This window comes from Spinacia oleracea, chromosome 4 (genome assembly GCF_020520425.1).
Source record: "Spinacia oleracea cultivar Varoflay chromosome 4, BTI_SOV_V1, whole genome shotgun sequence".
NCBI classification, from domain to species: Eukaryota; Viridiplantae; Streptophyta; class Magnoliopsida; order Caryophyllales; family Amaranthaceae; genus Spinacia; species Spinacia oleracea.
The window spans coordinates 146,338,845-146,352,137 of record NC_079490.1 but is presented as its reverse complement, the minus strand read 5'-3'; the positions used below and the strand labels follow the sequence as shown (position 1 = coordinate 146,352,137).

General features: G+C 36.7%; 2 protein-coding genes across 2 annotated transcripts; one reads left to right on the top strand and one right to left on the bottom strand.

Annotated features, from left to right (window-relative positions):
• Positions 1 to 941: 941 nt before the first annotated feature.
• LOC130471999 (uncharacterized) lies at positions 942 to 1,502 on the bottom strand. Its single transcript, XM_056842401.1, has one exon. The coding sequence runs from the start codon at positions 1,500 to 1,502 to the stop codon at positions 942 to 944; it is 561 nt and encodes a 186-aa protein (XP_056698379.1).
• A 5,842-nt stretch (positions 1,503 to 7,344) lies between these two features.
• LOC110792443 (uncharacterized) lies at positions 7,345 to 12,806 on the top strand. Its single transcript, XM_021997245.2, has 10 exons — positions 7,345 to 7,502; positions 7,796 to 7,854; positions 9,088 to 9,165; positions 9,573 to 9,597; positions 9,679 to 9,711; positions 9,805 to 9,926; positions 10,077 to 10,207; positions 10,857 to 11,077; positions 12,088 to 12,341; positions 12,446 to 12,806. Exons 2-10 carry the CDS (start codon positions 7,852 to 7,854, stop codon positions 12,536 to 12,538), a joined length of 960 nt encoding a protein of 319 aa, XP_021852937.2. The 5' UTR covers positions 7,345 to 7,502; positions 7,796 to 7,851; the 3' UTR covers positions 12,539 to 12,806.
• Positions 12,807 to 13,293: the final 487 nt, after the last annotated feature.

The window sequence follows — 13,293 nt, the reverse complement described above, 5'->3', positions numbered from 1 at the left end:
TATTCCTAATTGGATAAATTAATTAAATAGAATTCATGTAGGATTCTAATTCCAATTAATTCGCATCCTACTAGGATTACGATTCCTTTTCCATAACTCTATAAATAAAGGCCTAGGGGTCATAATTTATATACAAGTTTCAAAGTATTCAAAAGTGAGTTTTTGAGAGAAAATCAAACACACATCTTGCTCAAAAGTGCCGAAATTTTCTAGTACCTTAAGGGCGATTCTAGTTGGTCAATCTTAAGGCGGATCCGGACGTGCTGTGGACTATCTACGGAGGGACGACACTTGGAGTCCTAAAAGACTTGTTCTTGTTCGGTTCGGGCGCAGCTAGGGAGGGCACGCAACAAAGAGTATGCATCTAATTATGCTGTATGATTATGTGTAAATAATATGTTTCCTGGGTTAATGGTTGTTTCCGCATGATCTATGTAAATGTCATATGTATCATAACCTAACACAGACTTCATTGTGTAAACACCATCAGTGTTTGGCCACCAGTACAATGTGTCATATGGCCTCCTAGTGCTCACTGTAATGCCTTTAATCAATGTCGCTTCCTCTGGTATAAAATGTTCTTCCAACGCCTCCTCATTCCATGCACCATTTTTCTCATCAAGCAGATCGCACACGCGCAAATCTCCCGGGCTATTAACATTAGGCGTGGGCACACTAACAGATGAGTCGCAAGGTAACCTCGTCGAGTCCCATACATTGATGTTCTCACCGCAACCCACACACCATTTCAATCCATCTAGTAAGAGGGATTTTGCGCCCCTCCCATATTAATCTCCATACGAAGCTTGGTTCATGTCCTCTAGGTGCCTCTATCAAAATATGACTTTTTGAAATAAAAGGCTTTAAACACTTGATGGGCAAGTGAACTTGTGTCTGACAGTAGCCGCCATCCCTGCTTCGCGAGTAATGGTTAAAATTTTTCAAGTCCAGGAATCCCATTCCACCCATGCTCTTCGGGAGACACAATTTTCCCCAACAAACCCAATGCATTTTCCGCCGAGTATTGTTCGAACCCCACCGGAGCCGGGCAACATGGAGTTTATCTCAACTAAAAGATCCATCTGGAAGGCAAACATCATGTAAGTCGAGATTGCTTGAGCAACTGCTTTTATGCACCTCTTTTTGCGGGAGAGCAAGAAGCTTCTCTTTCCACCCTGTAACTTCTTCCTGACACGTTCCTTTATGCACGGAAACACTGCTTTCTTTGATCTACCGATGATTGTCGGGAGGCCTAAGTATTTTACATGCCGCTCCACCTCCTTAACTCCTAGAATATTCAGAATCTCGCCTCTCCTTACTACCCCAATATTCTTGCTAAAGAAAACTTCAAATTTATTGAAGTTGATTTTTTGACCAGATGTCCGTTCGTATTTACTGATAATATCAGCAATTTCGGAGCTTTGCTGAAGCGTTTCTCTAGCAAACAAAATGTTGTCATCCGCAAAAAACAAGTGAGACACTCCTAGAAACTTGGGCCCCATGGAGCCTGCCACTTGAAGCCGCACTAGTGAGTAGAGATGAGAACGCCTCGGCACACAGAAGAAATACATACGGCGAATCGACTTGTCGAATCCCGCGCGAAGGGGTTATAAAACCGTCCACATTTCCATTTAATTTAACCGAGCACGACACACTACTTAGACAACATAAAATCTTTCAAAAGGAGGGTCTCTTAATGAGTTAACTAGTCATTTGGCCCGTTCCCAGAACGGGTTTGGTATATGTTGGTTAACCTGTTAGGTTATGATACATATGAATAAACATAAATCATGCGGAAAAACCATAAAGCCAGGAAACATATTATTTACACATAATCATTTAGCATAATTCAGATGCATACACTTTGTAGCGTGCCCTCCCTAGCTGCGCCCGAACCGAACAAGAACAAGTCTTTAGGACTCCAAGTGTCGTCCCTCCGTAGATAGTCCACAGCACGTCCGGATCCGCCTTAAGCTTGACCAACTAGAATCGCCCTTAAGGTTCTAGGATTTTCGGCTAATATGCTGATTTTTGCTTGAAAATCTTACCTTTTGAATACTTTAAATCTCGATATAAATGTGTGACCCTAGGCACCTATTTATAGAGTTTATGGAAAGGAATTATAATCCTACTAGGATATGGATTTATTAATTAGAATCCTATTAGAACTCTAAATAATAAATTTAATCTTTTAGGATTAGGATTTAATCAATGCACGAATTCCGATAGGATTAGGATTCGTTACGAACACGAGCGTCGCACGACCACGAGGGAAGCACGCACCGTGCAGGCCTTGCGGCCCACACGCATGAGCGCTGCCTCGCAGCCCACGAGCACGCCCAGCGCGCGCGCTAGCAGCCTTGCAGGGCCTGGCCTTGCGCTGGGCCTGGCGAGGCTTGTGGCCTTCGTGTTGGGCGCTCGGCTTGCTGGGCGTGGGCCTGGCTTCGTGCTGGGCCTTCGTCTAGCAAGCCTCGTCCGATGCTAATTCGTACGCTGCGCTTCCGATTAAATTCTCGGTTTCGGAATTCATTTTCGATACGAACAATATTTAATATTTCCGATTCCGGAATTAATTTCCGTTTCGAACAAATATTTAATATTTCCGTTTCCGGAATTATTTTCCGATTCCGATAATATTTCCGATTCTGAAAATATTTCCGTTTCCGGCAATATTTCCGATTCCGGAAATATTTCCATTTCCGATAATATTTTCCGATACGTACCATGTTTCCGTTTCCGGCAACATCTACGACTTGGATAATATTTATATTTCCGATACGATCCATATTTCCGTTTCCGGAGTATTCATTTCTTGCTTGTGACGATCTCAGCTCCCACTGAAACCAAGATCCGTCGATTCCGAATATCCATAGATGGAGTATTTAATTCCATTAAATACTTGATCCGTTTACGTACTATTTGTGTGACCCTACGGGTTCAGTCAAGAGTAAGCTGTGGATTAATATAATTAATTCCACTTGAACTGAAGCGGCCTCTAGCTAGGCATTCAGCTCACTTGATCTCACTGAATTATTAAGTTGTTATTTAATACTGAACCGCATTTATTAGACTTAATATTATATGCATACTTGGACCAAGGGCATTATTTCCTTCATAACCTTGATGTGTCGTATTGAAACTTCATTTATATTAATAGTGTGACTCTGTATAGATGTTTCATTCTCGTAAGGATGGTTTTGATTTGTTGTTAGGTGGGTGAAAATGGATGTTTTATGTAGTTATTTTTGTTTATGCTGGTGTTGGGTGTTCGTAAAATACTATGTGTTTGTCTTTGTTGGTGTGTTTCATTAGCCCATTAGGAAACACAATGTCTATAAAGTTTTGACGGAAAATTTCTTTATGAGACTACAATTAAGAAGAAATGATAATTCATTCGACATTAATATAGGGAGGAGTGTAAACCAAGAGACTAAATTAAAAGTCCCTTCTGAAAGTACAATTGGAAGAAGTTGATAACATTTGACACCACTAACAGAATTGATAACAGACTAATTAAATCTAGCTATTTCAACCAACTCACAACAAATAGTTTTATGGAAATCGGTAGTAGTTGGTAATAAATCTTGATTAACCTTTTCTTAAATTATTACTAACACAACGTAAATAGTGAGGAACGACTCTCCAAAGTGATTGCTCAACAATATGTAAACCTGCAAGAGAAATTCCACTTTGAGAAAGAACAATCTCGAAATGTATGCTTGCTTTTATCTAAAGGTCATGCAAGATTACCTGCTCTAGCTTCATCTATTTTGAGAACGAACAATCCCGAAATGTATGCTTACTTTTCTTTAAAGGTCAAGCAAGTATACCTGCTCTAGCTTCATCTACCGGAGTTGGTTTATGCCTTATAAGCTCATTTGTTTGCCAAACTGAAGTTATTTTTCTTACCTGAAAAAATTGATCTACAAAATCAATTAAGCAGTAGTAAAACTGAAAATGTGCAAGGGACAAATGGTCAATGCAGTACAGTACCAAATCTTCAATCAGAATCTCTCTATCTTCATGACTAAGATCAGGTCTATCATTATACTCTAAAATATGATTCACAAAACATTCAGGGTTGCAAAACTTGTTAACAACTCAAAGACAGCCAAAAGCATCAAACTTGCAGCCATGACCTCAGATCTCCGTAACAATAATCATTTTTATTAAGTGAATGGTCTATTGCCTTAAATAGGGGTGCTTATGAGCTCAGCGAACTCGCGAGCTACTCGAACCCGACTCGGTCAAAGCTCGATCAAAACTCGACTCGAATCAGCTCGACTCGAGCTCGAGATCGACTCGAAAATTTAACGAGTCGAGTCGAGCAACTTGATACTCGACTCGAAAAGCTCGAGAAGCTCGAATTATATATATATATAATATAATATTTTATTAAAATAGAAATTTTTTATTTTATTATTTTTATTCATCATTTTATGTTTTTTTGTTCCTTAAAAAATATACTTGTTTTTTTTCTTCCTAAAATGGATGACTAAATTATTAAGGACAAAAAAAAAAAATCGAAATCGTCCATCTAAATTACACTATTTGGCAGCCAAAAAAATTTCTATAGTTACTCCAACATTGGTATATAGATGAGGGAGGAAAGAAGGAAATAATTATATTCATTTTGACCCACATAGGTAAATGAGTGAGGGAGGAAAGAAAGAAAGGTTATATTATCTTTGTCCCACATTGATAAATAAGTGAGGGAGGAAAGAAGGAAAGGGTTATAAGTATTACTCTTTGAGTGTGAAAGTGTACAAATCACTTCCATTGGGCTTTCATTTGGGCTAATGGATATAATGATTTGGGGTATAAACTTATTTTTTATAAGATTTGAACGTGATTCAAGTCGAGTTTGAGCTCAATTTTGGATTTTCGAATCGGGTTTTGAGCTCGAGCTTGAGATTTCGAGCTGATTTCGAGCTTGAGTTTAGATTTTGAGCTCGAGTTTGAGTTTTCGAGCTGATTTTGAGCCAATTTCGAGTCGAGTTCGAGCTTGGGTTTAGTTTTCGAGTTCAATTCGAGATTGAAAATTTTAAGCTCGCGAGTTTTCGAGTCGAGTCGAGCTTGACTATAAGTTTTTGAGTTCGAGTCGAGCTTAGCTAAACTCGAGCTCGACTCGGCTCATTAGCATCCCTAGCCTTAAATGCTTCTGCAATACAAAAACTTGTTATTGTTTTTTTTTTCACGTCTTTGTCAACACAGTCACCGTTGCGTTCCTGTCATCAATTGTGGCAATGAATCGGTTCCTAGCATCATTTTCCGTAACAATAATCATTGTTATTAAGTAAATGGTGTATTGGCTTTATGCTTCCGCATCACAAATACTGAAATCATTTTAAAGACAAATCATAATCTAGGGGAGAAACATACACATGCGTTAATGACCCAACCTGATCTTAAACCTTTTAACTCAAGACCCGATTTGAGATGTACTTAAGTTTAATCTTTGTTAGTTCCAAACAACTTCACTATATCCACTTTACCACTCGAGATCATCCACATATGATATAATAGACCCGTAATGATTATGAAAAAAATATAGAACACACACTAATTCATTTGAGAATGTAGGAAATGAAGTAAAGATAAGGGATCAATGATTTGCAAGAGGTAAATCACAACTTATGCTAATTGCTTGCTGTCTACATGTCACATAAACTCGAAATTATAAGATTTGTTTCTTATTGAATCACATATTGTTTTATGTGACATCCATTTTGTTGTAAATTATCAATGAGCATAATGAATAGTGATAGCTGCAGAAGTATTCTATCAAATAATTTACGCCACCCAACATTTAACAAATATAGACTGGATTATCCAGTCAATTAGATATTCTGATAGTGTCTGATTCATTATTTAACAAATAACAAAGATAGACCATCTAGCATTAAGAACTACACCGGTATCCTGCAGTTGTTGAAGGAACTTTCCTCTCCATCTAGCATTATTAAAATCCAAGCACAGCTCTATTATTATTCACAAATTCATATCCACAAGGGAGGCAACCTTTAATTCTAAAAGTAATGGGTTCCTAGCATTCTGAAAGTACCTTTAATTCTGATCTATTTGGTTGTTGGCGAAGCTTATGAAAATGGAAGAATACAATACCTCAAATCATATAATTAAGTTAGAGAAACCCCTCAAACTCTAAACATTTTTTCCATCACAGAATGCCAGATTATATAGCTTATCTCCTTATAAGAGGAGTAATTATGAACATAGTTTCATTCCTTTTTCCAATAAGAAAACATTCATAAAAGTTTGCAATTACAACTCAAACTCAAATCATAAAAGTTAAGCTCCCTCTTCTTTTAAATGTCGCACACAACCTCAAATCCTAATACTAAGTGTGTTCGAGAAAAACTGTTTGCTAATAAACAAAATCAATCAACTCCTAATTCACCAAATTGGGGAAAATGTCATTATTCAGTACAATAAATTTTAAAAATGAAGCATAAAACTACACATCAATTAGAAACCTGAAAAGTGGGGAACCTATACCCATTAACAAACCATACAAATCAACTATTCTAAACTGTAAATCAAACCAATTAAGAACAGGCACAAAAAATATACAAATCATACCTGTTTGCAGCTCTCGGTCATATCATGACTTATGGCCTACCTAACTCTGTTAAGTAGAGCTAGGATTGGATTAAGAGATGAGAAGTGGAAGATCAATAACCAATTGTGCAAACAAACCGTAACCGACATGATTTAAGAAATTGCTAATGTTTTGGGTAATTAATTTGTGAATGGAGGCTATTAATGTTAGGAAGAAGATGGTGTGATCGAAGTTTGATTCTAGTTGAGGTCCAATTGAAAGTTCTTGCAACGGTTTCTTGGAGTGTAATGTAGAATCAAGAGCAGCTAATTTCAATTGAATCTTGACATTGAAGACGATTGTTATTCTCAAGGCTCACGATTTGTAAGATAAATTGCTTGTAATTTTGAATTGAATGATGATTAATGGCGAGGAGGGTGAAGCGGCACTGAACATGAATGAATGAGGAAAATGAAAGGGCGTGAGAAGCAGTGATGCCAAGTTCCGGACTTTCCTGCTGTTTTCCTTAGTTTGGTTTTTCCTTTTTTTGTATAAAAAATACATGATCGGCCACGTGGCATTGTGATGGTGTTAGTATGATGGGCCACGTGTCATTGTAATGGTGTTGGTTGTGTTAGGTATTGACTAGATATTGATTGATTAACTAGGTATTGATTAATTGATTGTACGTATTTTTCACCATAGCCATAAAAATAAAAATAAAAATCCACAGTACGGAGTAAGATTTAACACGTGTATAAAAACCGAAAAAAAGAGAAGCGTGAAAATTCAGAATATCGATCGGAGAGGGCAATCGTCGATTTGTCTTCCCAAATACACCTGCAATTCCCAACTCTCTCTCTTTCTCTCTCTTCTCTCCCGCTTCCTAATTTGGGAATCTCTTGCGTAACACTTCTACTCTATTTTCTCTCTCCTCACTCAGGTACCCTAAAGCTCTTCCTCTAACCCTCAATTCCAATATTATGTCGTCTATTTCAATTCAATTTTTGTTTTCTTTTGATATGCAATGTATACAATCTCCACACTCAATTGCTCTCGATCTCTAACTTAATTACAAATTGAAATTGTTTGGTTTATGAACGATCGATTAAATTATCTACTGACCTAATTTGAAAAAAATATTGTTTTGATTGCTTTTTACATTGTTAAAACTATTCAAGTAATTGAATTTTGTTGATTTATCTAAATTTCGACCTCTTTTGGTTTGAATTACAGGTTGTTTGAGGCGGTTGAGTTGCGCGGTTTCGTAATTTTAAAACGTAGCAGAAAGGATGGTAAATAGTTTATTTAATTAGGTTTAAATTTACAAGTTTGCGCTTTGATTTGGTAATATACTGTTATTCCAGATGATTTTTGATTGATTTTGTATTGGAATGCCGGTTGAGTTTAATCAAACATTAAGATAAGTTAGGTTTTTAGAATAAGAAGAAGATTGGAAAAAAGGAAGCTTTATAGAGTAGAGGAAACAAAGAAATTTGGAACGAAAGCGAACATATGAATTCAAGAATAGACAACTTGCTCCGATATGATCAATTAGAAAAGACTGAGTTCAGATGCCTCCGAAATAAAATGACAAAACCTGTTCATGTACAAGCTAACTCTCAGTCCTAATTCTAGAAAACGAGTAATAGTTTCAATTGATAATCCCAAATTATGTGATACTTCAGCACACTTGATAATATGATACACATCAATTCATTCCCAGATACAGCACTATTTGACATGAAAATTTCTCATTGATTTTGATACCACTTAGTGAAAGCATGAGTATATGTTGAAAAGAAAAATGCAAGTCACACAAATGAAGCTTCTATATGGGTAAAGTTCCTGCTTTATATAAGTAGGGTAACTATCTCATTGCTCTGTATTTTTGTCCATTATAATGACAAGCTGTAGTGCATATTTGAACACATCAACCTCAATGATAGATTTTATGCATATCCTAAAATGTATTTTTCTCGTCAATGTATTTTCTGTCTTGTGTTATCAGTTGAATTTTGGTAGAGTTAGTCCAGTTACGCTTGGAAAGTTTGGTAGAGTCAGTTCAGTCATTGGCTTGGAAATTTTGGTAGAGTCAGTTTTGTCCTTACTCAGCTTGGAAACTTTAGTATGCTTATGCATAATTGTACTTTGGCCTGTGACGATCTGAATTTTCTGATGTATCTTAGGATATTGGGGACAACAAAAATTATTTGGTTAGTGTTTTGAATTAGTGAACACATAGCTGTAGGCTGTAGCCCTTGTCCGTGTTTATAAACTGTCGTTTTCATTGTCAAGTCGCAAAGCATTTTTGGCATGAGTTATTGGTACATGCAGACTATGTGGTTGCAGCTCAGTTGTACCAAAATAAAGTCTTCATTGACCTGTCTGACACCTCACGTTTCTTCTTGTTACACTGCTCAATTTGAGGGATCTCGATTGCTCTTTGTCTTCCTTGTAAATAGGATCCAAGTAGAAAATTTTGAAGCTGAATTGTCTAACTTTGGTTTGTTTTCTCCTGATTGCAGTTTTTCAATGGATATCCATACCATGGAGGATCATTTGAGCAGTCTTATCGATGTTACCCAGCATCCTTTATAGAAAAGGTTCGGATACTATATCTTACCAAAAACCTTACTCCGTATTTTTTTTAATGATCCACCACTTATGGATGTTGCGGAGAGTAGCTAGTAATGGCTTATGCATATTTTCTTTTTTAGTGCTGATAATTAGTTTGATTTTAATGATGCACTTCATTGTGTAAAAGTTTGTGCGAAGAAAGTATAGATTTAATGTAAATAGCATCTGCGCTCGTATCTTTTTTGGTATTACCTAGTTTTTCCTGTTCCTCATCAATTGGCTACTCGGTGTCTCGTGGTGTTTGGTTGTGCACTTGTGCCTTTTAACTTCCTCACCAGTGATATTTTCTACCCCTCTGCACAAAGTCATGGTTTTGCATGCCGTTATTCTGTATGTGGATGCATATTTAATGTTTTTTTTTCTTCTGTTTCAGCCGCAAATTGAAAGTGGCGATAAAAGTATGTCACTTGTTCTATTGCTACATCATTTTATGATTTCTTTAGTTGTGTATGTCTTTATTGACTTTTTTTTTGTTGCAGTTATAATGCCTCCATCAGCTCTTGACCGTTTGGGTTAGTTGACTTTGATGAGATTCACTCTTGGTATACCGAATCATTATCTATGTAGTTTACTTTGCGATACTGATATTTAACTCTATTGTGCAGCTTCTCTTCACATTGACTACCCAATGCTTTTTGAGTTGCGAAATGATGGTGCGAATCGAGTCTCCCATTGTGGTGTTTTGGAGTTTATTGCTGAGGAGGGCATGATTTATATGCCATATTGGGTATGAATTCATGTATCTAGTTTGGCTACATGCTGCTATTGCTAGTGCATTTTTGTATTGTGCTTTTTTCATGCTTGCTTTTTTGTTGCATTGCCGAGGTTTTCATGAGTGATATTGTTGCTAATCAATTATGCATTAACACTGTCTTAGATGATGGAAAATATGCTTTTGCAAGAGGGAGACATTGTCCGAGTTAAGAATGTGACTCTTCCTAAGGGGACATATGTCAAACTGCAACCTCATACACAGGACTTCTTGGATATCTCCAATCCAAAGGCAATGTAAGTTTTTTCTTACCTTTGTTTGATATCTTTTTCAGGAGTATTGTTAGTGGTTTAGGCCATTCTTCCCTTTCTAAGTGTTGTAATATCATTTGCTTATGTCAGCTTAATTTGGATGAGAGGGGGTGGAAACTTTGGTTTTAATTTTGAATCAAGGTTTCATTCAGTTCTAAAACTTCCATGTAGTCTGATATATTGAAATGTCACTCTTTTGCACTGGTTTCCATCCGTCTCATACACCGGTTTTCTAAAATTCTAAGGGAAAAACACCAGGAAAGATGTTGCTGATGTTTATGAAAGTTTTTCACAAAAAATTCCGTTGCTAGTGCATTGTTCTATGAAATGAATGGTCCCTTGCAGGAATATGGGGAATATATGCAATTGGCAGACAGAGATCAAGCACATGAGTAAAATGCTAGGTTTATTTGTCACGGTCTCATTTATTTCTTGAGTCAAATTATAATTCGCTTGAATACTTGATCAATGTGCTATTTGTGTATCAGTGGCTACTTCTTTCACGTCATAACTAGACCATCTATGATTTACCCTATTTTAGATATCCCTTCTCTGTATTCTTAGTAATTGACGTGGTTAGGTGGTGATTGTACTCAAGTTCTTGTAACCATTGTGTATTTATTCCCTTGTGTAGTTTGGAGACCACTTTAAGGAACTACTCCTGCTTGACCAGTGGAGACAGCATAATGGTGGCATATAACAATAAGAAGTATTACATTGACATTGTAGAAACAAAGCCTGCTCATGCAATTAGTATCATTGAGACAGATTGTGAGGTGGACTTTGCCCCTCCTCTTGATTATAAAGAGCCTGAAAAACCTGCTGTATCTCGTCCTGGCAAAGCATCAGCTGAAGGTTTGCATAATCTCTTTACTGTCTCTGCATGTGATGGAACACGAGTCTTATCTGGCTGAAATGCTGAATGCATTTTATGTTTTTCTGCTTAATTAAATTTAAAAGAAGGCTTCTCTGAATTGAAGAAAGTACGTTGTGTGAGCATTCCTTACTACTAGGAAGAGTAAATATTATTGCTGCATTTCTAATGCATGGAAGAATTCTCCTCTATTCCTAATATAGGTATTGAACTAGCTCTATAAGTTTTCCTAACTATTCAGAAAGGCGCATGACTAATGACCATAAGTCAATGGTAGGAGGTACTTCATGAGATTTCTGTGAGTGCAGTGATGCCCTGAAAGAAAACAGTTTTCTTGGTCACTTCAAAAATATCCGGTATAACTAAAATATTTTATAGCTTCTTTTAAACGTTTTGTTTTGGTAGTGTTACCTCCTTGAATTTCTTTAAATAAGTTACAGACTGAACACAGTCTTTCTGTTGAGTGTTGACTATGTATTTTTCTTTTCAAGTTTTATTATCATGTGTTGCACTACTATCCTTTATTTCAAATAAACATGTTCACTTTTTGAATTTCACTTGTGTAAACTGAAAATTCGACCATCATCATGGTAACAAAATATGTTGACTTAATATTTTTTTCGTGTAAACCGAAGTCTAAAGAATTTGGTTGGAGGGGAGAAACTTGTCAAGTATTAGAATTCAGTGTGACTCCCCAACTTGATAGAGTAATCAATAGAGGAATTTGTGTGTAGGAGCAAAATCTCACCAGGAATAACAAATTGAATATGCTAAAACTCACAAAATGTTCACAATGGCATTAATTGCTTTACGTAACAGCAAATTTTGTTTCCTCTTGGTGGAAAGAAAATATTGTTTTAATGGCTTGAGGGATGTAAATTATACTATGTGGAACTCATTAGAATTACTTGGGATTTGGATCATGATTACTTGGCATACTTATACTGGTTGTGAAATGTTGAAGTATATAATCATATTGGGACTGGTGCAGACGAAGAGACTCCAGTTGAAACAGAGCCCATATTCAACCCCTTTACTGGTGTTGGAAGGCGTTTGGACGGTAAGCCTGCACAACAGACACCTTCTCCAGCTTCTACCTCGGCATCCAAAGATAAGCAGCCGGCTCTTGCCTCTAGGGCTGGGCAGTCTGCTGCAGGGTCTAGCTCACAGAGCACGAATCGCCAATCACAAGGAAAGCTTGTTTTTGGTTCAAACGCCAATCGTACTCCTAAGGAGGCACAAAAGGTACTTTTAATTTATACTTCATACCATTTCTTTCTTCTTCTTCTGCCAAGTCTTTTTATTCACACTAACTAATTAATCACACACTTGCTGTATGGTTTTTGCAGGAACCTGCCAAAGAAAAGAAACAAGAGGAGCCCCAGAAAGAAGACCCTAAGTTCCAACCTTTTCAAGGGAAGAAGTATTCACTGAGGGGTTGATGTTCTGATTATTATGCCGCTTCAGTTCACTGTCGCAGTGATGATTCCGGTAAAACACCAAAATTGAACCCTTTGGTTGTACCATCAATTTGTTAGAATAGATTCTTATTTTGAGTTGGACCACAAAAAAAAGAAAGTAGTTGCTCCCTGTTATATAAAGTTATAGACTTAAATGCTCGTGGTCCATGTGCTCAATCTTCATCAATCTACACAATTAGCAAAATGCTCGAAATGGTTTTCCTTGAAATGTCAAGATCTGAATTCTGTCTGTTGCTTCGTTTTACCACGGTTTTTATCTTCAACTCACCTAGGTTGTGTGCTATACTAGTATGTGGTTTGGTTTATTGCTCTTGTCAAAGGTCTTGTTTTGTTTTTTTATCATTATTTTTCTACGACAGAGAGTTGTTTATACAAGACATTGATGAAATTGTCTATGCATAAAGTTAATTACTCCGTATAAAAGAGGAATCTTTTATATCAAATGATAATAGAAGGTAAACATTTTTAGGGGGCTATTCAAGAGTAGAACTTGATTTCCTTTATATAAGATCATCACTTACTCTTCCTTGATTAATTCTTTTAATTTCCTGTTCCTTTCTTGTTTGATTGGTCACATTGACGATCTCCTATGACGATTTATGTTAGCCGACCCCAAATCATTTTGGGACTAAGGCTTTGTTGTTGATTTTGTTGTTGTTGTTGTTGTTGTTGTTGTAAGATCATATCAGTTAACTTCCAAATTTTACAGGATTCAA

Excerpts from the sequence above, each read along its gene's own strand:
- LOC130471999 (XM_056842401.1), bottom strand. The coding sequence starts at position 1,502 with ATGGGGCCCAAGTTTCTAGGAGTGTCTCACTTGTTTTTTGCGGATGAC.
- LOC110792443 (XM_021997245.2), top strand. Across the intron at positions 11,078-12,087 it reads TGGCAAAGCATCAGCTGAAG|ACGAAGAGACTCCAGTTGAA; the intron begins GTTTGCATAATC and ends GGACTGGTGCAG. Across the intron at positions 12,342-12,445 it reads CTCCTAAGGAGGCACAAAAG|GAACCTGCCAAAGAAAAGAA; the intron begins GTACTTTTAATT and ends TGGTTTTTGCAG.